We start from the raw sequence: 27,245 nt of genomic DNA on the forward strand, positions 1-27,245 counted from the left end.
CCTATGACCCCAGCTGACTTCCTGCCCTTTGGGCAGGGGGCTGGACTCGATGATCTCCCGAGGTCCCTTCCAGCCCTAATGTCTATGAAATAATGTTAATCATGACCCCTGCTCACTTCTAAGACTGGAGTGAGTATCTTCCTGACCTTGGATACCATATAGCCTGTTTTGCTTCTCTTCAGCTACTTATTATGTTAAGCCTTTAGGGCTGACTTCTACTTTTGGCTGAACTTTTCTTCTCAAAATTATACATTAGAGGGGGGTGGTGAAGCATAACGTATGAAGGCATAGAGTAAAAATGTGTATCAAGTTAATTATTACATTTACCTTTTGATGTGGTAATTTTATATGATAACTTTGGAAATACTACTGCATTTACTCTAAGCCAAGATGAGGCTTTTTACCCCAGTCAACATGTCAGGGGAAATGCTTTCTTTTATATGCAAGTTATGGCCTGAGGCAGGCAGTGGCTCAGCTCTGACTTCAGTCCTGGGGTTTGAGGCTGAAGCCAGAACTGAGGTGCTGACTGCTATGTACCAGAGTGGCTTATGGCAAGGGAAGTGTTGGGGAGACTACAAAGTCGTGGGGACACATAGGGTGACCTGCAGTGTGCAGGTTGGGGGAAGCATGGGGGAGAAAAAACAGTGGAGACCATAGAGCCTGCTCCCCTGCCACCTGCCTGCTAGTTCCTTGCCTCCCACTGCTTATTTCACCTCTAGCTCCAGCCTTTCTGGCTCAACATGTACAGGCCTGGAGTTGCTGCTGTTGTTTTCCTCCTCCTGGGCCAGGCTGGAGCCAATGCCACTGCTGACTGTCCCAGAGCCATAAACAGAGTTATAATTTTAGAGTCATAGAAAATGAGAGTGGGAAGGGTCCTCAGGACCATCCAACCCCCTGCTCAAAGCAGAACCATTGCCAACTTCATCACCCTATCCAAAATGTTGTCTAGCCAGTTCTTAAAAACCTCCAAGAACGGCAATTCCACAACCTGTCTGAGTAACCTGTTTCAGTGTTTTACTACCCTCCTAGTGAGAAAGTTTTTCCTATCTGACCTAAATGTCCCTTGCTACAACTTGAGACCATTGCTTCGTGCTCTGTGGAAGCACTGAGAACAGTCTAGCTCTATCCTCTGTGGAAGGCACAGGCATAAGGGCCAAATGGGGAAGTGGCAGGAGGAACAGGGATCAGGACGGCTGGCACCAGCGGGGCAAGTGGCAGGAGAGACAGGCTGCAGGGGAGCAGCCACAGACATGGGGGGCATGAGTGGGGAGGCAGGCAGGGGAAGCAAGGGGAAGGGGGCAAGGGGCAGGGGTCTGGTTTTTTGCCTCCAATGCTGCTTTGGGGGTACAAACTTAAGACCACACTCTAATAATTAGATTCTAGATATGGATAATTATAACAAATTTATTATTTTACATGTCTAGAATCCAATTATTAGGGCACTGCTTTAAATTAAAAGTTGTCTTGGATTTGTGTAAATACAGTATATAGTTTGTCATATCCTTTCCATGGTGTTTTTCATTGCTTGTTGTTCTCTGTGTAAGTTAGACTTAAAGGTCTCTGAAGCAGGGAATTTACACTTTGTGTACAAAGCATTATGAAGACCTGTTTACTTCTGCAAGAGAAACATCAGTAATTCTGTATTTTTATCCTAACTACTTACAGGACCACCATGATTTCCTGGTCTTCCTCTTTCACCAGGGGAACCTCTTGGACCCTAAAGAAAGTAAAGACATTGATTTATGGTTTTGATACTCAAATGCACTATATAATAAGCAAAAACACTATTATCTTTAAATTTCATTTTCTTTAGCCCTATTTTCTTTAAACATGGATAAATATCACTCAGTGTAACAGTGGCAGATTCAGGCCCTTGATGAGGAAAGGAATGAAGACAGTCAGCACTGAAAAGCAGAAAACGTACCAATTATCCAAAATTCCAAATAAAATATACTGAAAAAGAAATTACCATTGGCCCAGGCAATCCACTTTCTCCAGGAAGACCATTTTCACCCTGTTATATGAAGAGGATACCATGTTATGATAAAATTAACTTTTAATACAGTAGTTCATACATGTTATTTTGTTGATTTGACCCTTAGTAACAAGAAATCTCTTCTGTGAGGTGCAAAATGTCCTCAGTGTCTTATAGCAGTAAATTGTGACAAGTCTCAACAAGTCCAGGCATACAACATCAGGAAGACTTGGTCTGCCATTATATTTTTACTCTTAGGAAATCATAGTTGCTGTGTTGTAATAGCAGATAAATTGCCTGGGATTATGGACTATTTTTATTGAGTCAGGGACATAAAAAGAAATGATCAGACTGAACATTTAGAGCTTAAGTTTTTTTTATAAATAAAACTAAAAGCATAATATGGAAAGCATAGCTGCATAACAAACAATTCAGCATAAAATTACATATTTTCCATAGGAAATGGCAAGGTTATTTTACCTTTGGACCAGGAGCACCAGCTTCTCCTCTGTTACCATCTTTTCCATCGTTGCCCTTTGGAAACAAGATAAAATATCTGAATACATATGTATCTGATTTGTACTCTTGAAAACCTGGTTATCCTTAAGCGATACCGAACTTCAAGTACATACTAATTATTTATTTATTTTTCCTTGAAAAGACTAACCTTATATCTTATATTGCAGATAGATGGCTTACATTATGCCAAATAGTAATGTGAAAAAAACCTATGGAAGTTTAATAAAACCTGTTGTTAAAAATTACAGTAGCATAACAATAAAAATTGAGTACTGTATTTTGAGGATATCTGTCTTACATTGCTGCAATTCTAATAATCTTCACATCTGGAATTTTAGATCTTTAATGACCCAATATTAAAATAAGTTGCAATTAAAAAGCTCAGATCTAAACCTTCCAAAATTTCTGTGGGAGGGAATATTCATATACTAGTTTTTAAGTCATACCTATGTCTCGTAATAAAAAGGTTTATATACTACAATACCCTGACAGCAGTATTTTCTTAGAGTTTTTACCACTGTGATCTTATTCAAGTTCAAATATTTCAGACCCCCTAGGAAAAGAATATCGACTTATTATGACCCAATTGTCACTTCATTTTCATATTTATTTTGAACCAGTGATTTGTACAGGATTATTTAAGGAGATCAAAATATGAAACCATCATTATAACCCAGTAAAAAACATGTCTGCATTTGCATTATGTGAAACAAGAATGCTTGTTGTGTATCTGCTTCTATAATCTCTGGGAAGGCTACTTGAGAAGCAAGGTTTCTCTGAACTTCTATTTCTGTTGCTTCTAGAATGTTTCATATCAAATTTACATTCATTTCTAAACCTTAAAATAATTTAGTGGCTCTTTAATACTTCATTTTCTTTATCTTTTTATGTATAATTATTGTATTTCAGTAAGAGCAAAAATACACATTCCTTTGCTTGCATGCCTAAATTTTGTGTGTTTAATATGAATGCAAATTACTACAGAAGCAGTTTTTAGAATAATGAGTGCCAATTAACATGTTCACATTTAAAATGCTACCAACTTATATGACTCCCTATAGGGACAGAATATGGTTTGCCTTGGCTTGCAATCTTCATACTATCCCTTGTTAGTGCCTATCCAAATCGTACTAGCACATGATAATAACACTGATTATGTCTCCTTTAAGTCAGTGATTGTGGGTGGTGCCCCATTCTCCCATCCTTAATAGAAGATACTTGTTGGGAACTTTTAATGAGGCCTGTGCTGTTACATTTTTTAAGCATCAGCAGCTAGAGCCAGACATACGAAAATTAAAATTAACTCATACATTGTTAACAGTGACTGACCATTGGAACTAAATGCTAGGGAAGCAATGATTTTTGCCATAGAGAAACCAGACCGTATAATCTAAAAGCCTTAAAATCTTTAGCAAGGGAACTATAAACAAAAAGGGAGAATGAGACTTTAGGGTTTAATTAGAGTAAGTGACTGAAAACTACTAATACTTACTCTTTGACCTTTCAATCCAGGCATTCCAGGCATACCAGGGTGTCCTTTGTGGCCCTAAACATAAAACACGTGTGTTATTTTGCAACCTATTGTGTATTAAATACCATGTTCAATATTGACTTACACTTTAAATGCAAAATCACCAACAAAAGATCAGTTGTGATTCTGAAAGAGCATTTTCTTACCGCTGGTCCAGGGAATCCACGGTCACCATTTCTGCCTGGTCTTCCAGGTTCTCCCTAGGGAAACATATAGGGGATGCGAGGTCTTGAATTTTTATTACTTCAGTTATTGGCAATGAACATTATGGGCTCCTACACACATGCAGGGAACCAGCTCATCAGAGCAGACTCAATTAATCAAGCCTGCTGGAGCATGGAAATTGAAATGCTCCAGCAGCCTTGTGCATCATGTGTATCAGTGTCACCATGCATTTCCGTGCTGACAAAATGGTGGTGGTGCACTTTGAAATAAAACACATCCAATGAGCTTTAGTTTGAAGGTCACCAGCACTATTTCATCAGCACGGGGACAAGTGGCAAGGTTGATACATGCAATGTGAAGGTGCTTTTAATTAGCACAGCTTGCTAATTAAAGCTCACAGCGCTTCAACAGAAACACATATAAAAATACCCTACATGACCAAACAAACTGAAATACTGAGGTGGACCTCCCATTAATACCCATGGAGAAGGTCACATCAGTAAAGGCCAGGGTAAAATTAATTTCAATATAAGATGAAATTGTTTAAATATTTGAAGCACTTCGTAAAGTTCAGAAATAAAGTTAACACCTTGTTTAACATGAATTAGACTTCCTCTAGCTAGCTTTAGTAAAAATGATGGTGAAGCACTGGATGCTGATGTTTATTACCTGTGAGAAAAGATTCAAAGGGATTAAAGACTCTAGTCTTTCAAAAAATAGATAACTGATTTTTAGTTAATCAAATTTAACCTCAGAACCAGATTTCAGGCACATATTAACAGTAACCTGTGTCCTATCTTTATAACTACTCATTTATTTAGGGTCTGAATCCATTGAAGTTAATGGCAGTCTTCCATTAGCCGCACTGGTCCTTGGATCCTTAATAATGTTAATGCAAGATAAACCACTGGGGAAATCAATCCTCTGTTTTCTCAGCACAGCCAAAAGAGATCATCAAATTGACAAACAAACATGAAAACCTGCAACTTCATGACAGCACAGGCATGGTAAATCTCCTAACACACGAATGACAATCTAAACTACAATTTAAGTTAAAACAGCAAAGAAAGACTAGAACATCTGCTAAGTTAGTCACCTTGTCTTCACTTCTTGTTCACATGCATTATTTGCAGTAGTCTAATAAAGTGCCTGAGATTCTTATTATTCTTTTGGAGCAGAGACGTTTTATACCCAAGAGTAAATGTTTACAGCTATATATACAGCTAAATCTAGAAATTGGAGGATTATAAACAGTAGCACAAAAATCATTAAACACCCTGGTGCATCTGTTTTAGTAACACTGTAGTTAATTGTTTAGGGGTCACTAGTAGTTTGTTAATGGATGAATAATATTGAACTTACATCTTTTCCAGCTGGGCCAGTTGGGCCAATTATTCCAGCTGGGCCTGGAGGTCCCTGAAAAAAAAAGTTGGATTCCCCTGAGTAATTTACGAAATAAAATCTTAAAAAGCAAGGTGGACATTTTGGTTAGTAAAGCCAGAAGTAGCAGAATTTTGATGTTCATACTAATGTAAACCTGATACTTACAGCAGGGCCAGGTTGTCCAGGCTCACCAGGGGGACCTTGGTATCCACTCGTACCCTATTGTGTAGAAAAACACATAAGAATCACTGGTTTCTTTTCTGTGGGGTTGGCACTCATTACAGTGATTTTAAAAAATACAATAATTAATTCAGAACCATGACTGGACCATTAGAAAGAAGCAAGTTTACAGAATCAAATGATCAGTTGAAATAAACCTATGAGGAACGTGAATGGAAAGTACTGCAGTGAATTAAGAATTACATCAAAATCCTCAAGCCCCAGTGTACATGTAACATGCCACTGTACACGCAGTGGAATTTCCAGTTTACCAGAATGCTTCATATTGTTAATGTTTATATCACTTTAGAGTCTGGAAGGTTATTAATGGAAAATGGATTAAAATGTAAGGGTGCAAACAAGCACTTGTGGGACTTAGCTCAGGTTTAGGCATCTTAGTTTAGGCCACCTAAAACTGAATCAGGATTACCATGTGCTATGTTCACTGTTTGCCAGGAGAAGGTGTGGGCAGCTGAAGTCAAGAACGGGGGAGTTTGGCAGGTCTGGAAATGTGTGCGTGTGGGGGGGGGGGAGGGGGTTGCAGGTCTGCAGTTGGGGGGCTGCCCAGGCCAGAGCAGTGCCTAGGTGGAGGATAAAAATAGCTTGGTCAGGATCATGAACATAAAAACAGCACAGCCCTGGGACTGTAGAGAGTGGCTGGCCTTTTCCAGTTCTGGGGCTGTGCTGGGAAGGCATGCAAATGCTTAGGTTGTGTTAATCTCTTTAGGGTGGGTTAACCCATGCCAATCTATAATTAGCTCTTGTCTGATAAAACTAACTTTAGATTGGGAGTGTCATTTTTAGGGCAACATAAGCTTGGTTGGGGTGATCAACATATAATGGCGTACTTGCTCTAAGAATTTTTGATGTCCAAATTCTGCTGTGACTTACATGCCAAGCAATACCATTGTCTCCACTGGGAGTGCTTTTGTTTTAAATGTGGCCCGAAGACGTCTGTTACAGAGGGAAAGTTACAGGCCAAGAAGAGAACCAAGACAAAATAATAAAACTCTTAGAAACTAGATTTCCTAGCTGTAATTGTGCCCAAATTCAAGGAGAAAAGGTCTGGATATTTCAAGACACAAAAGGTATATGCACAAATGAATTGTACTTACGGGTTGACCTGGGTGGCCAATTGGGCCAGGGGGCCCGGGTGGGCCAGGAAGACCAGGAACTCCTGGATATGTACCCTGAAGTGCAGAATTAAAAATAGTAATTATAGCAATATAAGCCAGATATAAAACTTAACATGACCATACTGCTAGTGGGAATTATAGTAAAAAAACAATTTCAGTAGTAGAGCTATTGCTATTAAGCAGAAGTATGTAGTGAAATATAGTGTAGTTGGTGGAAAATTTCCTATCAGGAAAGAGGGAACTGTACCAAAAAAATTGTTTTAGTATCCAAGAGTACCTCAGCAGAAACAGAATGCACTTTTACTGAATGACTGAGCAATTTATTATGTTTCAAATTATAGTCTTCAGTATTTACAGTCCAATCAGAACAGCATAAATGATATTATTCATAGTGGAGAAAATATGTTCTATAGCTTGGAGCATGCATAGTATTTCTCATGGAACAGATAGAATTCCATTATTTACAGCACAGATAATATATTAACAGATGCTCTAGTTCTAACCAATTTTCACTTAACAAGGTTAATCCGACTGCTGTAAACAATATTTCAGAGGTTTATGCTGTGAAAATTATGATAGCAGTTGCTATGTACTTATCAGAGTACACTGATTGACAGAGAACTTGGATCTGGGCAAATCAGTTTGATGTGTCGTTGTTATAGGGAGTCTCTCACTCTTCATCATTAGAACTAATTTAACATAGAAGAAATTGCACTGCTGCAGGATCAATATATGGCTACACACAAACAAAACATGTTATCTTTCAAAGTACAGAACATAGAAATAAAGCCATAGTTAAGAATGGCATGTGTTTATCACTGTTTCCAGATTGTGAAAACAGTGCTTTTTAGCTGAAAAATGTGCTTTGGTGGAGAGAAAAACAATAAAACAGACCATATGAAAGTCAATATAAAATGAAAACCAATGAAGAGAAACTAACATGTAGAGGTAAAAAGATCTGTTAACATATAGTAAAAGGACATAGCAAGGATAATGGCGAAGAGATGTATGGATAATGAAATGCTAGTCATGGTTAAGCACCTCTAAGGAAAACATTTGAGCTATGGAAAACACCAGTTGCATCCTCAAACTGTCCAGAGATTCAGTACTTATTTGAACTTACAAAAAGATACTAATAAAAACAACAATGACAATAAAGAAATGCTTTTGAGATTTATAGCATGCCACAAAATAATATGTTTAGTAATGAGTTTAGTTCTATTGGCTGTATTAATCACAACATATCAGTCACATGTAAAGCATGTTGGAAGACAATGTCTGGCTAAAACAGACAGCAAAGCATTTAGGTTATCCAATTTAGCTTAAAAACCCCCACAAAATCCCTCCTGCCCTTCCCCCCCAAATTGTGTTCTGCATATGAAATATATATGATCAACTCTAATGTAAATGCCAAAATACAGTGTACCAATGTATGCTGGATCTGAGCAAGTAACTGAAGAGTATCTCTTGTCTTTCTAGTTCAGCACATCTTATAGTCGGAAGCTAAGTAGCAGAATGTAGATGGTATACAAACTATGAACAAAAACTAAGGAACTGCAAATAAAGAAAAGGATAAATGGACGAGTGACAAAAGATTGAGTGAATGAACAAAATAGTAGACAAATGAATGACTGTAGAAACCTTGACCGTATCAGTGAATGAATGAGGTAGAAACAAACAATAGAAAACATAAGTGAGGAGAAAAATATATATAGTTCAGTAAGAGGAAGTCTACCATTCATCCCACACGGTGATCTGATGGAACATCGTGAAATAACATGTTTGCATGTTGTTTGCGCTGCCTGCATGCAATATATGACATGCTATGCAATCCCTGCTATGCAGATTGCGAAACTAGAAAAAGCATTACTGTAACTAATGAAGAAGTAACCATTTCAGATAACAATTAATTATACCCATTGTATATTGTACTGTGTTCCCTAACTTTAATCAGAAGGCACTTGTACATATCAATGGAAAACTACAGTTCTGGCACTTCATGTTAGCAGTGATGCCAAAATTAAAAACCTTGTGCACAAAATGAAACTTCCAGAGATGCATCTTCTCCAACTTTAGAGAGAGTGCATAATGCGTCTGCATGATTGTTTTATTCAATATATTTTTTTGACTTCATTAAATGAAAAATCTGAAAAGCTTGCATCAGGCAATAGAGTCAACATCCTTAGTGCAGTCTGATTAGCTGTGGGTAAAAAGAACACAGTAGAAAATTGTCTGCATCTGGTCTGAAAAGAACTAGAATGAAGGGATGTATATTAATTTTTCATCCAACCACATTTCCACTGTGGAAAGTGAGATAAAGGATTATACTGAACATAAATAACCCTGAATGTTACTGGAGAGAGGAAAGGAAAGGCAGAGATGTTGTGTGAGAGAGAAGCGTTTAATAAAGGAAGAGACAAACAATGAGTAGAGGAATGGTGATACATACAGGAAGAAAAAGAGAGAAAAAGGGGAGAGAAACAAGGAAGCAAAAATGAGGGGAATGAACAAGTGAGAAAGAGATGAGCAAAGATAAAAAAGAGGAAATAGCTTATGAGAGAGAATCAGAGAGCATGTAGGAGAAAAGAAATGAGGAGACAGGAAGGAGAAGGAAGAGAAAAAAAGAAGAGGAGTGATTGCATAGTCGTGCATAAATCTGGAACTGCTCTAGAACAATAATTTCCAGCTAAACTCTGCCCTAAACCTTATTCCATTTGCAGGCAGTGATTCAGTAAATAACCTCATTCATTTAACAGAAAAGAGATAAACATCCATGGCACAATCTATAAGGAAGAAAAAGTGTGCTTAACGATGGAGAGAGAAATGGTTATTATCTTACATCAATGATACCACCACCAGCCTTCTTCGTGTCATAGCCAGTATACTGAGGAGAATAACTCTGTAACAGAGATCAAAAAAACCAGAAGTGTCTGTTAGAAAACAAAACAGGAAATATGTACTTATTGAGGCTTCTTTAATGAGAAATAATTCATGTATATACTTAGTGAAACAATGTTTTCAAATTTAAATTCCCTGTCATGTTTTGAAAGGCTTCCTTACTGGACAACTGTATGGCATCTTTCTTCGCCTTCATCCTGGGGAAGAGGGTAGCAAAAGCTCTATATATGGCTCAGTGTATCTACATGTGCCATTACGGCGCAGCAAAATACTATGGAGCTTATTGTCCCACAGTGTATTTCTCCTAGGAAGCTCACGGGCGCATGTCTCCCCATGTGCCCAGACCAGAGCACATTGGGTCAAGTCACAGCAGCTCCAGCTGGCAGGAGGTCTCTGGAGGCCAGGCTGCCAGCCCAGGGAGGGGGGATTGGCTGGGGCATAAGGATGCTTCAGTGAGGGCACTGCCTACTGGCTAACCCCACACCAAAGCACCCTCGTGCTCCAGCCAGCCAATCAGTGCATATATGTGTGCTACTGTGCACAGAAAAAAACCCCCTCTGTAGCAGGGTAGCACTTGTATTTACAAATCCTACCCTGCTGCAGAGTTTATTAGTTTCATGAGTCCGAATAGGGGTGCACATGTAGATGCTGAAACATTTTCTGTGTCATTAGTTAGGAAACTGCACAGTAAACATCTTGTGTAGATGAGCCTGCTAAGACCTATGCTGGATCTAAACAAGTATGCCTGCCTGGTCTGTCTTCTCTTTTCTTCGTTCCATACCTATTATTGGGTCATGCCTTACCAGAAAACTTGGGTCATTCTATTTTCCTAAGTTTCTTCCTAAAACTCCATCTTTATTGGCTCAACACAATGAAGTTAATTAGAGATTTTCCACTGACAGCAAAGGAAATAAACCACAGTGGTATTAACTGAGTCAGTTACTAAAGGTTCAAGTGTTGTGAACACAAATATTTTACCACATCTCATTTCATAGCCTTTTTAAGCTGAAAATCTTTTTGTCATTCCCTAACTTTTTCCCTCAGCTTCCCAAAATAAACTCAGATTAAGACCTGGTGCATCTTTTAATGTGGAGCAAGAAACTTCGCAGCCATTTTACAGCTGTTTTTCATCTCTGCAGATTTCTTAAGGCTTTCCTCATGCTGGGCTGAACAATTCAAAGATAGTCTCCAGTTCCAGGCCAAGGAGATAATTTTCACTCTTTTATGACAAACCCACATTAACATTAGGAGAGTTCTGAACAAGGCCAGAGGATAGAACAGGCCCGGTTGGCTTCTGGAAAGCAGGTGTTATTTTTAATATGTGATTTTCAGACAATAGGTTTTTGACAATACAAAGCAAAACAGAATTTACTTTCAGTCCTCCAGGATGTTCACAATTTATCTGCTAACTTGCATACCTTTTGAATGTATTTGGTAAAGTGAGGTGAACTGGAATTAATGCAATGTAAATATTTTTGTCAGATAAGTGCTTAAGAGGAAAAGTTGGAAAGGCATGAATACATCCAATAATGTGATTATTCAGCCCATTTTAGACCCAGAACCTGGAGCTGAAGCAGTAGAAGTAGAATGCTATCCCAGTGTGGAGCATCGGTGATGTTTGCAGGGCTTTATGTGAGCAGAGGGATCTGCTCTTGGGGATTTAAGTGAAGAACTAGAATGTGAGTGGAAGACAGATTCAGGCCCTCTTCTTCTCTGTTGAACATGCTGCAATAGCAAAATGCTGACTGACTAATCATATGTCACCCAGAAGTTTTGTCCCTTTGAAACTACTCCTTTAGGAAGTAGATAAAGACAAGGAAGAGGTACCTTTGGCTCACTTTCTGATGAAAAAGGTTTATGAAGGCATTTATTTTTGAATGATGGACCAAGTTGAGTCATATTTAGGAAGAGCAACTGTTACAGCATAAAATCTTTTATATTCTAGTGCTAAAGCAGTTGAAGTGTGAAACTAACTATTGATAAATCTAATTTCATGCAGGAATAATATCGGCCTTCTAATCATTTGCTCTTCAATTCTTGCAACAAAAATAAATGCATAACGTTTTAGCTAAAAGGTTCCAAGGTACAAGAGTACAAATAGCCCTACTTTCAAAAAAAGGATGTAGATATCTAGGGTAGGGATTTAGCAGAATTTAGAAAGCTAAGTCCAACACTGTGATCATGAAAACTTGTAAGGCACCTATATTTTGTAGGTGATGCAAATTTTGATTCATATCCACATTCACAAGTGGCTGAAATTTCTAGTTCTGGGTATGTACAGAAGTGCCTCAGCTTTGACAGGACTGAGCACCTTAATGCCTGACTCATACCTAAGCTCATATAGGACCTAGAAATTAGGCACTCCTCCATCTAAGTTCTGTAAGAGCTTTGAGTTTGTAGGCACTTTCAGACCTTGTCCATAACATAAAAACAGTCCATATTCCTGGTAAATTGAAGTAGCTTTAATTTAAAAAGAAACAGAAGTTGAAGGGTGATGATTTGCTGCTTTTATCCAATAGCTGAGTGATTGGAGACTCCTGGTAGGAAATAGGTTCAGTCCCCTCCTCTCACTGATGGGAATCAAACCTAGATCTCTGACCTTCTCAGACAGTACCCTTACCACTGTACTGGGTGAAAGCCTCTTCCCTTGTGGATACATACACACACCCAGGTTCAACCTGTCCTCCCATGTGGAAAGGAATTCAAGATTTAGTGGGCCAGAAAGAAATGAGAACGTTCCTCACTTTGTAGTTTAGTGGTTAGGTCACTCACCTGGATGAAAGGACATGTAGGCTTTGGCCGCCCCTCCTAAAATTGCTTCTGTAGTTTACATTAAGCACCCACCAGATAACATACAGAAATAACCCTGAGAGCAAGAACTGGAACCTAGGATTTCTGCTTCTCAGATGAGAATACTAACCATTGGGCAACAGAGTCATATTTACTCTTGCACACTGCCTTTCTAGCCCAACACATTTTGAGGTATGCTAGTCCTTTATTGTACCTGGACCTTTCAGGCATATCAGATGACTGATTTAGTTGCACTTCAGAACAACTGTATTAATAAAAGTTGTACTCTAGGTTGTTATTTTCAAAAACACAAATGGGAGTTATATGCTCAAGTGTCATTGAAAGTTAATGGGATTTGAATATGTAACTGCCTTAAACCAGTCTGGGAATCTCCCATCTTCATTATATCACTTAAGGCACATTAATAGTATACACTGTTTTCGCTGGGTGAATGGCAGGGAATAGCCCTATGGTCCCAGAAGCAGACCAGGACAATACTGGGAGCATCTACATGTGATGCTATGTTGCTGTAGTGATGTACTAGAGCGACTAGCTCATCACTGTGGTGACGCAGCATCAGCAGGCACAAATGGTGATGCCATCACTATGTCACCGTAGTGATAAGCTACCTCACTATAATGCATTGCTATAGCAATGTAGCTGCTAAATATAACTGTGTTGGGATGGATGTTACTGTGCCATCATTTAGTACCTCCTAAAGCAAGAACTAAATGACGGTGCAGTAACAACTGCACTGTGGGGGACACTCACTGTGATTTAGAATATCATAACTTAGCTTCTATTTTTCTGTTGGTCCATAGTTACTAGTGTCTAATGTGAAATGATAATTATGTTGAAATTAATGTGAGTTCTTTAATTGTATTCATTGTGGCCAGGATTTTAGCTCTGGCTGGGGATATTCAGATTGTTTCCATGCTGTCTTGGCTTGCTTGTACTGACTTGTAAAGGAGTGGTATGTATATGTATATGGTGGTACAGTCAATATTTCATAGAGAAGAAATCACAGATAAGTATAGCAGGAAGGGGCCTCCACAAGTCTTCTAGCCCAACCCTCCATTTTCTACTTCCTAACCATTTCCACCCATCTATGCAGTATATAGCTGATGGAACAGGCATATCAGCTCTGATGAGATCATTTTCTTGCATTAGCACACATGGGGTTACAATGTAGTAAGGGAGGATCTATTCCATTTTCTTTGTCTATTACAGGCATATTGAGCGAGTGACAATATTGCCATTAGTGCTATGTGCAACTTAAAGAGTTAAATAGAATGATAACTTACTCCTCCATCTGCAGGGGGACATGACTGACAGATCCCAGGGGAGCCAGGAGGACCAGGACTGCCTGGTGTTCCAGGGGAGCCAGGTGAACCAGGTCTACCAGGGATACCAGGACTACCCTAGAAAGTTTGAAATAGAAAGATATTTATACTTTTGTACTTGCTGTGAAATATTTGACTCTGGGGCCCCATAGAGCAAGTCATGCCCCTGGGGAAATCAATGGAAATAAGAGCTGGTAATATTATACAGTTCAGTACATTGTGAGTTTCTATATATTATAAGAGAGAACTTTCTCTTTTAACAATGAATACAGTTCAAAACACTAGGAGAAAAAGTGTATTTTTTTTAATCTGATTGCAAGTAGTTTTGGTTCATGTACATAACTGAATATCAACGTACAAGCTGATAGTTCACTATAAAATGCAAATGTGCTACAGCAGCCTATATACATTATTTTCAACTTGAATGAAATTTACCATAAAGTCTAGACAAGGATCTTGGGCAAATCCAATATCTTTTATTAGACCAGCTCAAATCACTGGACAAATTCTTCTTTGCAACCTTTTGTCAGGCTGAGAAAGTGTCTGCAGAACCTATGTCCTTAGACATACATTCCTATGTCCTTAGACCACATGGCTACAGTTTGTAACCCTGAACCATAAAGTCTACACGTTTATGCACAATATGAGCTAAAAACTCCTTTCCCTTCTGTTTTCCCAACTTTAATTAGATTAATGGGATTATCTTGATTTTACATTTTGAATGGATTATAGCCAAAGAGTTTAAATTATCCTAGCAGACACCAACATGAGCTTGCTTAATGCTTTCAAGATCTTGCCTTTATTTTATTTTATTTTTTTGGAAATTTCCTTGAAAAATTTGACAGCACTTACAGGGTCTCCCTTGGGGCCTTGAGGACCATAACCATTAGGACGAGGAGGCTGCAAGAAAAACAAAAAGAAAAATAACAATTAAGTGCACATGAAAAAAAACAGTGTATATAATAATCAAAAGTAGAAAAAGTGCTCCAACAATGGAAACATAATTTTATCAAACATTATCTTTTACTTCCGTATAAACATTTAACAATCTGCTTTTCTACTGTCAAACGAAAAGTGTTTCAGTTGTATTACCATGGAGCACCCTACAGTGTGGCAGACAGTAGCCAAGTATGAGCCAAGTATGACAAATACTGTAAATGAAACTTGAACCTTTTGAAGTTAATGAGAGCTTTGCCACTGGATGCAATGGCTCAAAATTGTATGTTATATGCTTTCATTAAGAGAATCCAAAGGGAATACTTTTCTTATTTCTTCCCTAATCTATTATTGCATATATCAATAGCCAAGATAAAAATCTTCAGAATTTCGTTAGGACAAAAATGCTGTTGTGAATTGATTTATAAGTTTAATTTTCAAACCATAATTAAATTAAAAGTGACCCTCAGGATCTTCCAGTGTTGAATTTTGATCCTTTGAGCATGACCAGTTTTCTTCAGTGGTTCCTTCAGGTTGGTCCTGGGGCTGGTTTTGTTCAATATCTTTATTAACAATCTGGAAGATGGGATGGACTGAACCCTCTGCAAGTTCATGGATGACACCAAGCTGGGGGTACTAGTAGATATGCTGTAGGGTAGGGCTAGGATCAGAGTAACCTAGAAAAATTGGAGGATTGGGCCAAAAGAAGTCTCATGAGGTTCAGTAAGGACAAGTACAAAGTCCTGCATTTAGGATAGAAGAATCACATGTAATGCTACAGGCTTGGGACCAAATGGCTAAGCAGCAGCTCTGCAGAAAAGGATGTGGTGGTTACAGTGGACAATAATTGGATATGAGTCAACAGTGTGCCCTTGTTGCCAAGAAGGCTAACAGCATACTGTGCTGCATTAGTAGGAACACTGCCAGCAGATCAAGGGAAGCAATTCTTCCCCTGTATCCAGCACTGGTGAGGCTACATCTGGAGTACTATGTCCAGTTTTGTGTCCCCCAATGCAGAAAGGATATGGACAAATTGGAGAGAGTCCAGTGGAGAACATTTAACATGGTTAGGAGGCAGGGGCATATGATTTACGAGGAGTGCTGAGAGAACTGGGCTTAGTTAGAAGAGAAAACTGAGTGGGGATTTGATAGCAGCCTTTAACTATCCAAAGAAGATAGAGCTAGACTGTTCTCAGTGGTGGCAGATGACATAACAAGAAGCAATGGTCTAAAGTTCCAACAAGAAAAGTTTAGTTTGGATATTAGGAAAAAACTCTCTCACTAGGAGAGTGGTGAAGCACTGGAATAAGTTACCTAGAGAGGTGGAGAAATCTCCATCCTTGGAGGTTTTTAAGGCCCACTCAGCAAAGCCCTGTCTGGAACAATCTTGTTGGGGATGGTCCTGCTTTGAGCAGGGGGTTGGACTAGATGATCTTCTGAGGCTCCTTCCAACCCTATCTTTTGTGATTCTATGGCATTTCCCATATCCTGATCCACAATATTCCACCTCCCATTGAACTGGCCAGTCTTATACAGTGAAGTAAGAGTTCGTAGAAGAGCCTATTATCTACCCACCATGGCCAGGAGTTGATCAAGTGGGGCACAGCCCCTGAGAGCATCAGCATCCAAACACAAGCCTTTACTGCTAGAGCTAAGAAATGACTTATCTGTGAGGAAGGAGGAAGGTGTGAAAATGCTGGAACCAGTGACTAGAGGGAAGTATGCTCTTTCTCTCTTTTTCACATGTGCACACATACACAACACATGTGCACAATTAGTGCTTGAAACACACCTCTGTAATTCTCTAAGAAAGATAATTCTTCAGACCTTTAATTCAGCCCAAACCTAGAAACAATGAAAATCTCAGGAGAAAGTAATTCCCATGAAATGATGGCAAAAAGCACCATAACCTTGTGCAAATACCATTATTTTAATGAAATTGTATAGAATGTAAGTCAGGACAAAATGTATTCCTGCATCTTTAGGTAATCTTTGGGTATGGGTATGCAGCATGGTATAAACACTGTGTAAGCATGCCTGAGTTTGCTTTAAGGGGATTAGAAGCCATTTAGCTGCAGCAGAAAGGAGCTCAGTTTGGGCTAATTCACCTCACTTTTTGGGCTAAACAGACACATCTTTTAGACATTTGTACCTCCTTTTACATATAGCTGACATCTAAGTGTGTGATAATAAGAAACTAATTATGCAAGATCTGGTTCACCTTTCATTTCAGTAAATCAGAAATAACTACTGTAAGAAAATAGAGGTATTCTACAATGAGGTAAAATTGGAGTGAGAATATAATTTTGTCCAAAGAATTTATTCAGCTCTATAAGGAAGGATTACTTCAGACAGGTTTTCTTAATGTGCAGTTGTTTCTATCTTTTAACAATCAGTACTTACTGGGTGTATCTACATGTTCAATAATGCATCTTAGATTCTGTGCATTTAGTTTAGTACTTGCTTAAAAAAGTACTAACTAAATGCACGGTAACTAGAATTACTGTGCACTAGCGCTAGAGCACTTTTTTGGTGACACTTACTGCACATTAGCTTAAAAATACTGAGCAGTAGGCTTTTACCTTGGTTTGTAACTGCCACGCTACTGCACAGTGTTATTAGGCTAATGCATAGTAAGAATCTCATGTAGATGTGCCCACTGTTGATTGATTCTCATAAGATGAAGAAGTTTTGTTTGCTTGATTCATGACAAATATCATGAATCACAATCTAGTATGTGAGCTTTACCACAGTTTGAAAACATTATAACTTGCTTTATGATCTGGATCAGGATATCTGGGTAAATGTTGTTTGAATGCTCTTGAACAGAAACTCTGAAATCTATCAATTCTGAACTTTGGGGGAAGTTACAGTCCAGAATTTGAAGCTGTGCTGATAAGAGAGATCCGATGTTTTTGCTGCTTCCCCAAAGTTTATCAAAACCTTTGATGTATGTAAAATTGGCTGACATTCTCATGAGAAAAAAACGTACTTACGGGATTTTTGCTTTTAGATTGGTTAGCTTATCTGGCAAAAGTACCTTTTGAAAAGTATCATTTTATCATATCTTGTTCTGATAGAATCAAGAACAGAGATACTTAAAAAATAATACTGGTTAAAAGTTAAGAAATTTACTGAACCCGAGTAAAGGTTTTGCTTTAAAGTTTAATGGTGGTTCAGGCTGGTATTTATCTTATCTGACATGTTTTGCCTATAGTTAATGCTTACTATGTGTTAATGGTTGACAAACTGAATCAAGATATGGTAGAATACCGACTGTGCGAAATATGGATCAAAGTTAAGGAGCTGTTCCAAAGAAAAGAGTTTGTGCTTACAGGTTTTTCTGATGTTGGTGCTGTTGGACAAACTGGACAACATTCTCCAAATGGAATTTCTGGGTTGACACAATCTAATTCCTGATCATCACAGATGATGTCATCGCAAAGAACGTTTCCTGAATCACATACACAAATCTGGCATGGTTCTGGTTTCCATACATCCCTGTCAGCATATACTTGCCCAAGATGAGTACATGATCCTAGAATGACTGGAAAAGAAATAAAATCACATGTAACATGTTCAGCAAACATCAGTATATCATTCAGCCATGCCCCAAATGGATTTTTGAGAAATGAAAGTGTCTAAAATGAGATTTAATGATCTACTATATGAACAAGAAATTATGTGCTGTATTTGCCTGCTATACATCTATTGACACCAGTGGACAGCCTTTGGGGCTGATTCAGAACACACTCAAATCTTCTGACTTCAGTGGCCTCACACTGAGACCCGATGAGCCAAATCAGAGAATCTATAATATCTCCAAGATGGCTCTTTAGGGCTGATAAAGAGGAGAATGTATCCAAGGTATTAGGTGTATCATCCTTAGCACACGTGTTTCACATACTACAGTGAATCATTTATTTTGTTCTGGGGATGAAATGTATATGGAGAAAAATAATGAACTTAATTAAAAATGAGATGTCTAGCATTTAAATCTGCTAACATCATTCACAGGTTTTCTAACCTTAACTTTGGTTACCAACATCTTGAGTTAATAGAGAGTCTCAAGTGTTTTCAAAATATATTCTGGAAGCATATCAGGCACAGACCATATGGGCTAGATCTTAACATAACATTAAGATTACATGAGGAAAAAAAGCTGTGAATTAGTTTATATTTTGAAGTATATAAGCATTAGAAAAAAGTTTTTTGTATATTCATTCAACATTTTAAACAAAGGAATTCATGTATTATGTTCAAGTATCTTTTGCAACGATCCTGGTAATTAAATTTGAGAGACATGTCTGAAGATAGTAAAGTTGAAGAACATCAGCAGAAATTAAACTCTGAATCCCTAATGGGAGTTCTAAGAGACTAAGAGACATGATACCACCCTCCGGTCGTTATACCGTCCGAATTGTCAATTCACATTGTGATGCACAGATCAGCTGTCAAGATACTATATGCTACTTCAAGGATTACAAAGTTTAATACTGAGCTCATTGGAGACATTTTCTGAATGAGGGCACTCTTGTTCTCCTATTTTGGATATGGGAAATTAAAGAATAATGATTCTAAAATTATTTTTTATAGGTAACCCCCTCAGTTGTTCCTCTTCATAACATTGTTACTTTTTTCAAGTGGCATCAGCACCTGTGTATCAGTCACTTGCAAAATGCTAGTAATAACGACACAGAATTATTAAAAAAACATTATATGCAAGTTACAGCTATATCCTGCAGATGGAGTACATGTACATATATATAGCCTCACCTAAGCATCGGCATGCAAACACTCACATATATAAAAATACAGTTTAAAGCAGTTTGAAACAGATTTGAAAAAGTTTGCTGACTTGTTTAATGTTCAAATTTTCAACTTCAAATATCACTGCCTATTTTTTGCAAGCCTCAGCTTTTACTTAATTACAATTGCTCAAGAATATCACTTTATTATTCACTAGGAAATTAATGTCAAAGATTCATATTTTCACAGTAAAATGTTATTGTATAAATTTATTTTGTCATTTTTTCCTCAGAAGTCTGAACCTGTGCTCATTGAGGTTAATGGCACAGCTCCAAGAGGGAACAGGATAGTTCCATAGGCAGCCTTGTAACACTGTCATTCTTTTATTTTACAGTAGATGGCATTATTTAACAGAAAGAAGTGTAGAATACATAGGCATCTGGTTATAATGACTTTCATATTTGTTTCTAACTTTCTGGGTTTTGTAAAATCAGTTAAGAAATACACTAAAAGAGCTGCAGTGCAAATCTTGGCAGCTTCTGCAGAATGAAAGTATTAAATAGGTTTTCCAGAGGAAACTTACATCTGGGATGCTTTAGTCTGTTCAAGACACCCCCTCTGTGCTCAGATGTAGATCTGCATGTCATCATGTTATGACATAATGCATTGTAAATTGCACCTAACGATTAAAAGATGGATCCAACATACCCTGGAAAGCTGTTTCGTGCTAAAATGTTGGCAAATGATATGTAACAAAAATAAGGGTAGAAAAAAGGCTGATTTGTTTAGTTTTATACTCGTGGCCAAGCTAGTCAAATATTTACTGTAATCAGCTTTTTTGGTATTTTCTAATCTTCTATATTAAACTAAGATTTTATGAAATATCAAAAAACGAATAGCTTTGACCTATGCCAATGCCAAGCCCAATCCTAAGTCTCAAAGCATTAGTTACTGTGGTTATATAAAACCACAGTTCTTTGAGACTTACTGTAATGGCTTGTCAGCAATTGTGTAAATAAGTAAATCCTTGAACATCTGCAAAACATTTTACAGAATATAAATAGCTTTCTGTTTGAAATGTTGCATGCTTTTAGAGTTTTCATGCAACATTTCTGAACAGATCAGATCATAAAGATTCTAAATTTGCATTAAGTAAGATTTCTGAAGACTTGTTCTATGAAAGGTTGTCCTGTCATATATTGTTTCTGACTCATAGCCCAGACTTCTCATTTAGTCAGCAGGTTAGCAGGAATAGGCAGGTAGAACAGCCAGGCATTACTGAAATGAAATACTTCATGTTGCTCATAAAAGGCTGTATCTGGCTGACACACAGAACAACTCTAGTAAGTGTCAGAAGAAACCATATCCGGTCAAATCTTAGGGAAGATGGATATGGATATGACATGAAACATCATTTCAGTCAGTTAGCTATAGATAAATGGCAGAGAAAATCAACCTCCCAAACTTATTCTCTAAAATCATGGTCTTTATATAAAACACAATCTCTAGTTTTTGCATTAGTCTATGCTTTCTCATCTCTGACTTAGTTGAGGCCCAAAACCTAGACCTATATGCTACATAAAATAGCTAATTCACATGTGTTTTTATATGTCTTTTAAATGTCTTTTATATTATGTACTGGCTTGTCAGGATTCAATTTTTATCACTAAACATCAATAAATATAGATTTCACCTGTCATGCATAAACTGATGGAAAAATATTTCAGTTGGTAATCATAAAAATGTATAGAACAGGTACTTAAATATATATATATATTTAAGGGGGGTAAGGAAATCTGGGCCAGGGGGTGCCATGAGCACACGTGCATGCGTGCGCGCGCGCGCGCGCGCACACACACACACACACACACACACACACGGCAGCCACTGCAAGCAGGGTGGAGGGAGCTCCAGCTGCGCAACTCATGCACTGCTCCTCTGGCAGTAGCCCAGGTTGTTGCCGCAGGAACTGGGGTCTGTGCTGGCAGGACTGTCCTGGGAGTGGGCGTTGGAGGGGCAGGGCTGTTGGCAGCTGGGTGTCTGGTGCCGCTGGCCACTAGCTCTGCCCAGGTCCCACCTAGTGATTGGGTGTCAAACTCCTATCAAGTCTCGCTCCTGTGCAACTGGGGTCCATCAGGAGTTTGGCCCCTGCAGGGCCGATTTTGCAGGGGCCAGGCCAGGCTTGGTGGGAGTTTGTCCCCTGACCCATGCTGCCCAGAGGGCCAGAAGGCCATGGCCATCAAAGGGCTGGGCCACCCCTCTGCTGATGCCCACCAGGTAGGGCTCACCCCCTGAGGAGCCACAGGGAGTGAGGAGCTGCTTCCTGCCCTGCGCTGGGTGGCGGTTTCCTCTCCCTGTGCTCTCAGCGCTCTAGGGTGCTGCTGCCCTCCTCATCTGGTCCCTGCCCACCTAGCTCTTTCCTGATGAATGAACAGAGTGATTTAAAGCAGATATGTTTCCTTGATTTATGGATATTTACTTTTATATGGTTTAACGTGATTTTATAAAGCTTTTAACAGCATACTGTTGTTTCTAAATTATCTGCCCCCACACCCCTAATTTTGTGAAATCCTGAACATTTAAATTGATAAAATTTTTAAATGCTTAAAAATAAATACTGTTTTAGACATTGAAATTGTAAAAATATTAAAAATGGAATTCTGCCAAGCCTATTTATGTACCGTACTTTATCTATACAATACAGTGCTGATTAAAATGTAGATAAGGTAGACAGGAAAGAAGTGGTTTAATCTGGGGAGAAATGTTGAAGCTCCTCTATACACTGGAATATTTTTATGGGAACACTAGCAACTTAAATCATCTCTGTTTCTGCAACAGCATTCCTTTCTGTTTACTGGACAAAAAGGAAGAAAACCAAAATGTCTACCTTGAAGCAAATGGTGTGGACTCTCTAACAGTTATGATGATGATGTTTATAAGAAAAGCAAACATGCTCATTCCATCCTAAGATCCATAATGGAAACAAACACGCACTCAGAATGAGCTCAGGGACTTGTTGAGCCAAAATACTTTGCACTGTTTTAAATTTTGTTCAGTTAGATAAGTGCTGAATAGAGGAAATGTTTTAAACATTTTATGCATTCTTGGATTTATAATCAGAGTTGCATGTAGAAAAGAAGAAATGTTTGAAATCATATATTTTTTCAAGAGAAAAAGAAAAAAGAAAAGTAGACTTAGAGGCATAGTCTTAAATGTAATTACATTTCTCAAAAATGCATGGGTCATGCTAAAGAGAAAATATTTAAAAGCACAGGATCAGGAATTAGGAGCTATGCATTTGCTTCCTGGTTTTGTCATAAACTGCCTATTTTTCCTTAGGTAACACAGTTAGGGTGGGATTTTCAAAGGTGTATTCCTTCCATTGAATCCCAATGTCTATTCAAGGCCTCTGAAAATTTCTCTCTTAATTTCTTTGAGCTTCCACATTCCCATTTATTAAGCACAATATTTTCCCAAATAAGTCATGTCCTTGTGTGAGCATTAATCAAACAATCAATATTATAAAATACTTAACTACAAAATGTTGGTATACTCAAAATATACGTTGTAAAATTATACAGGGTTTCAAAAATGACGCAGGAATTCTTAACTATCAGCAAAATAAACTAATTTAATATCTGTTCCAGTATAGGTAAGTAGCAGGAGAGCTTACTGTTTTATTTTAAAGTTAGCTTCTACCTGGCTAGCATACCTTTGAAATCTGTAGGATGTACAGTACTTACTGTAATGTTTGTAATATTAAAAGAAAGCCCTGTAATAGATCATTTTAAGAAGTTTAGAGCAGAGAATGGAGAGGCCCAAAACATGGGGCAAGTAAAGCTATGCAAAACTGCAAAAACTAGATATGTACCACTCTAAGGGGATTCAACCCAATATGGAACCTAGTAAAAACTTAATCTGTAGGTGGTGCAATATGGAAGGAAATGGAAAAAATACTAGTTATAAACAACTCTTATCACATATTATTTTTAGTCCTGTAGACAGCTTAGCCTGAAAGACTTGCAGAACTGGGCAAATCATTTGTATTTTTCTTATAGCTCTCCCACTTAGTAAAGATAATTACATCAGGAAAACATCTGCACGATGACTAAAGAGTCCATCTGGGCCTGCCTATTTTTCCCACATCCAAGGTAATACCCACATCCGAAGTAATAATACTTTGTTTATGTCATAATTATTTTCAAGGCAACATTTCCAGTTCTGACTTTGGTTTTAGTTCAGTTTGTTAGTTATCTTGACTAGTTTATGTAGGTAAGAAAACACTGCATAGACTAGGAATGCTAGAAAATGGCCTTATCATCTCATTGGAGAGGAAGACAGTCAGGACTACACCTTAGAGACTAGTTCAAAGAATCAAAATGCCAAATGTCTCTGAATAAGTTAGTTTCTAAAGTGCCACCCTGTCCTGCCTGACTTCAGGCTAACATGGCTAACTACCTCTCTCTATTCACTGGCATGGAAGTAAAGGTGTTGTTGCTATGGCATGGTAAGAAGCCTTGATGCTGTAAGTACGCGTATATATAAAAGAAGAAAGAGGCTCTTAGGGCAACTAAAAATGACTTTTGGCCTGAATGCTAGTAATGTCCTATTACTTTCTGTGCTCTTCTTCCAAAATGAACCTATTTATACCTGTTGTCATGGCAATCCTGATTTAACCCCCGGTTGCCTCAGTTTGGGAGAAGTTGTACAAGTGAATGCTAATGAATAATGTTGCTACTCCATAATGCGTTTGGGAAGAAATTGCGCTGTTGTGAAGAGATGCTTACAATGCGCTCATTTTAGGACCATGGAAAGTGGAGACATAAATGACATCCAAAGTTCTCCTTTGGTGGAGGTCCACCCGGGCTGTCTTTGCTATTACTTGACAGAAGATTCAGACCCTGAATCTAGACAAGTTTTTGTCATTTAAGCTATCATCACTCTTTTTCTCTGCTTGTAAGTGATAAGTTCCAAAATTTTAAAAATCACATCAGTTTGCCATTCAGTAAAATTTAAAATGCATACATCCTAATCATAGGATATTAGCATTTTTGTTACTTTTTGATATTTTCTGTTACAAATGTAAATCTTCTTTATCAAGCAAAGTGAAGGGTTTCTGTCAGAGAATTTGTCTTCAAAATCATCTTTGAATGTATTTGGTCCTGTAAATTAGAAGCTTATATGTTCTTACGTGGTCCTATAAATCAAAAGCTTATATCTTGCTGCCTGTACAGAAAAAGGTCTAATCACAAGCACACACTTCAAATATCCCTGTGATATTATTCAATAACATTATCCTCAATAATCCTTGCACATTATTCTTTAATAGAAAGCTATGAATACAGGTTGTAATCCAAATCTAAGAGTCAAAAGGAGTCTTCCCATTGGGTTTTGGATCAGATCATGCATGCCTCAGCTTCTGCTTACTTCAGTGGGAGTTGAAAATCCTTGAAATCTTAAAGTATCAATACATTAAATGAATGCTATCAGAAACATGAGATCAACCAGCATAATGAAACAAGAGTTTTATCCTAATTCAGTATGTTAACTTTCTATCATGTAGGCAATGCTTTATTACTTATAAACATCCATGGGTACATGAAAACATTACGTTTACAACAACCTAACTAGGGTTAGGTCGATTCAGTCTAAGTGCCAATCTGTGCAGATGTTTAAGAAGGTTAAATCAGGTAAAAATGCCTGGCCCTACCTAAATTAGTTTACTTGTAGAGCCAAACTAAGTTAGATCAGCAGTAGGTTAGCCCAATCTACTGAACCTCTGCCCAGTTGCAGAGTGCAGCTTGCCACAGTCCCCGTTCCAGTCCCTGACTCTACCCCTGCTCACCACCCCTCCTCCACCCCACACCCAGGCTCCACTTTTCCTACCTCCATGCCCTGCCCCTGGACAGCCTATTTCTATTCTCCTAACTTCCCTGCTCCTGGATGGGCAACCCCCGCTGCAGACCCACCAATCCCACCTGTTGAGACCTGGCAGCCCCTCCTAATCTCACCAAAACCCACTCCTAGGCCCACCACCTCCCTTTCCCCTCCGCCCCTCTAACAAATGTGCAAAAGCCATTCTTAAGTTACAATCATGTGGCTTAAAGTAAGCCACGTGATTGTAGACTGGGTGCAGTGAACATCTGCACATACTCTATGAGATTTTCCCTTTCTCCATATTTCCACAGAATAACAGTTTTGTTAAACCACTGTTTGTGTCAGTGACTCTAAATATAAGGAACGAGCTGATATCAAGTTATATGTGGTCACTCAGTCATAATATTGAAACAAATTCTCCTTACTTTGCAATAACTTGATTTCAGTGTAGTCCTTCCACTTAGAGTCACTGTTGCCAAATGGTACATAGGGTTGGGCCTGAACGCTCTAAGAACTCTAAAACAAATTGAAATTGGCACAAAAATCTAAGCTCTGAAAGGACTGCAGCTGATTTTATGGATCGTTTTCTAAAACATTTATTCAACTAATTTGTGAATCCTAGCCATGCATTGAACTGCCTGCACGTACAGAGTAGTTAATTCTCCTTCCCCTCGCCCACAAAAAACAGACTCAACAAATAATCTTTGAAAAGCATATATTAGGCTGGTATAAATTCTTTCTAAAGATGGGCAGGAAGGTTTACCTCTGCCAGAAAGTATCTTCATTCAACATACCTATTTTCTGGAGGTTCTAAAAAGTATCAGTTTTAAAATCTATTTAATAACATATGTCTTTTCTTTGTATCTAAATCTATTTAATAAACATCTTTGGATCTTTAGTTTCTAGTTTGGACTGCAAAAAAGATTGGCCGTAATACAAGTGTGTTCTTGAAATGTTTTCCGCCTAATCAAGAGCAGGAAGAACTGTGTGTTCATTTGTGTGTGCATACAAGAGGGATTTCCAGATCAGTTTGACAATTCAGAGAAATTTCAGATCTGTGTTCAAATTCTGGGTTGCTGTTCTAAATGGAATCAAACATTGAACCTTTTGGTTTGCCATATTGCTAATAGTTGGGCCATATCTCGGTCGAACTGCTAAGCATTTTCAGTTACAACAGAATTCAATATATGCTAAGCTACTTATAGGACAGGGCCTAAAAATTTCACTTTAGGGCCATGTGCACATGTGGTGATGTTTGGTTCCTTGGGGACAAGTAGCAGCTGCGTACCTTGTGCTACTGCTACTTGTTTGCAGGGAATGCCTGTCCCGTGCATGCTTTGGCATGCGGCAAGTTACCCTGCGGTCAGTAGGGCAGGTTGAAGCCAGCACTGTGCTGCCCCCAGAAGCCTTACCTGGGGTCCTGGGGGCCTCTTGGGGCTGTAGCCACAGCTATTCTGTTGCACAGAGCCTGGCTGGCAGCTGCAGTGGGGCTCCCAGCAGCCCGGCTCCTCTTTTGTATTGTGAGCAATGCCTGTGTGTGCACAGCTCTGCTTTTTTTTTCCTGAGGGTAAAAAAACCATCTGAACACGTGGTGTGGTGCTGCAGATGTGTCTGCAGCACCACACACTGCACAGACATGCTCATCTGGACAGGACCTAGAAGTTCAAACCTGGACCTGTGCAAAGAACGGTTGCAGAACATTTTCTATTTATTGGCCTTGCTGG

At 38.5% G+C, this 27,245-nt stretch overlaps 1 protein-coding gene across 6 annotated transcripts in view; it reads right to left on the bottom strand.

Annotated features, from left to right (window-relative positions):
* Positions 1-27,245, bottom strand: part of COL3A1 (collagen type III alpha 1 chain) — a 75,012-nt gene that overhangs the window by 35,869 nt on the left and 11,898 nt on the right. For 5 of the 6 annotated variants that reach the window (XM_019553836.1, XM_019553834.1, XM_019553832.1 and 2 more), the window contains exons 2-13: positions 18,231-18,442; positions 14,812-14,859; positions 13,921-14,037; positions 9,768-9,827; positions 6,908-6,982; positions 5,739-5,792; positions 5,553-5,606; positions 4,172-4,225; positions 3,987-4,040; positions 2,456-2,509; positions 1,970-2,014; positions 1,664-1,717 (exon numbers count right to left, since the gene is read on the bottom strand). In XM_019553836.1, the coding sequence (XP_019409381.1) occupies positions 1,664-1,717; positions 1,970-2,014; positions 2,456-2,509; positions 3,987-4,040; positions 4,172-4,225; positions 5,553-5,606; positions 5,739-5,792; positions 6,908-6,982; positions 9,768-9,827; positions 13,921-14,037; positions 14,812-14,859; positions 18,231-18,442 (881 nt within the window). The remainder of the gene's footprint in view (positions 1-1,663; positions 1,718-1,969; positions 2,015-2,455; positions 2,510-3,986; positions 4,041-4,171; positions 4,226-5,552; positions 5,607-5,738; positions 5,793-6,907; positions 6,983-9,767; positions 9,828-13,920; positions 14,038-14,811; positions 14,860-18,230; positions 18,443-27,245) is intronic. The other variant, XM_019553835.1, reaches the window with a different exon arrangement.

This window comes from Crocodylus porosus, unplaced genomic scaffold, assembly GCF_001723895.1.
Source record: "Crocodylus porosus isolate Cpor-Errol unplaced genomic scaffold, CroPor_comp1, whole genome shotgun sequence".
NCBI lineage: Eukaryota > Metazoa > Chordata > Crocodylia > Crocodylidae > Crocodylus > Crocodylus porosus.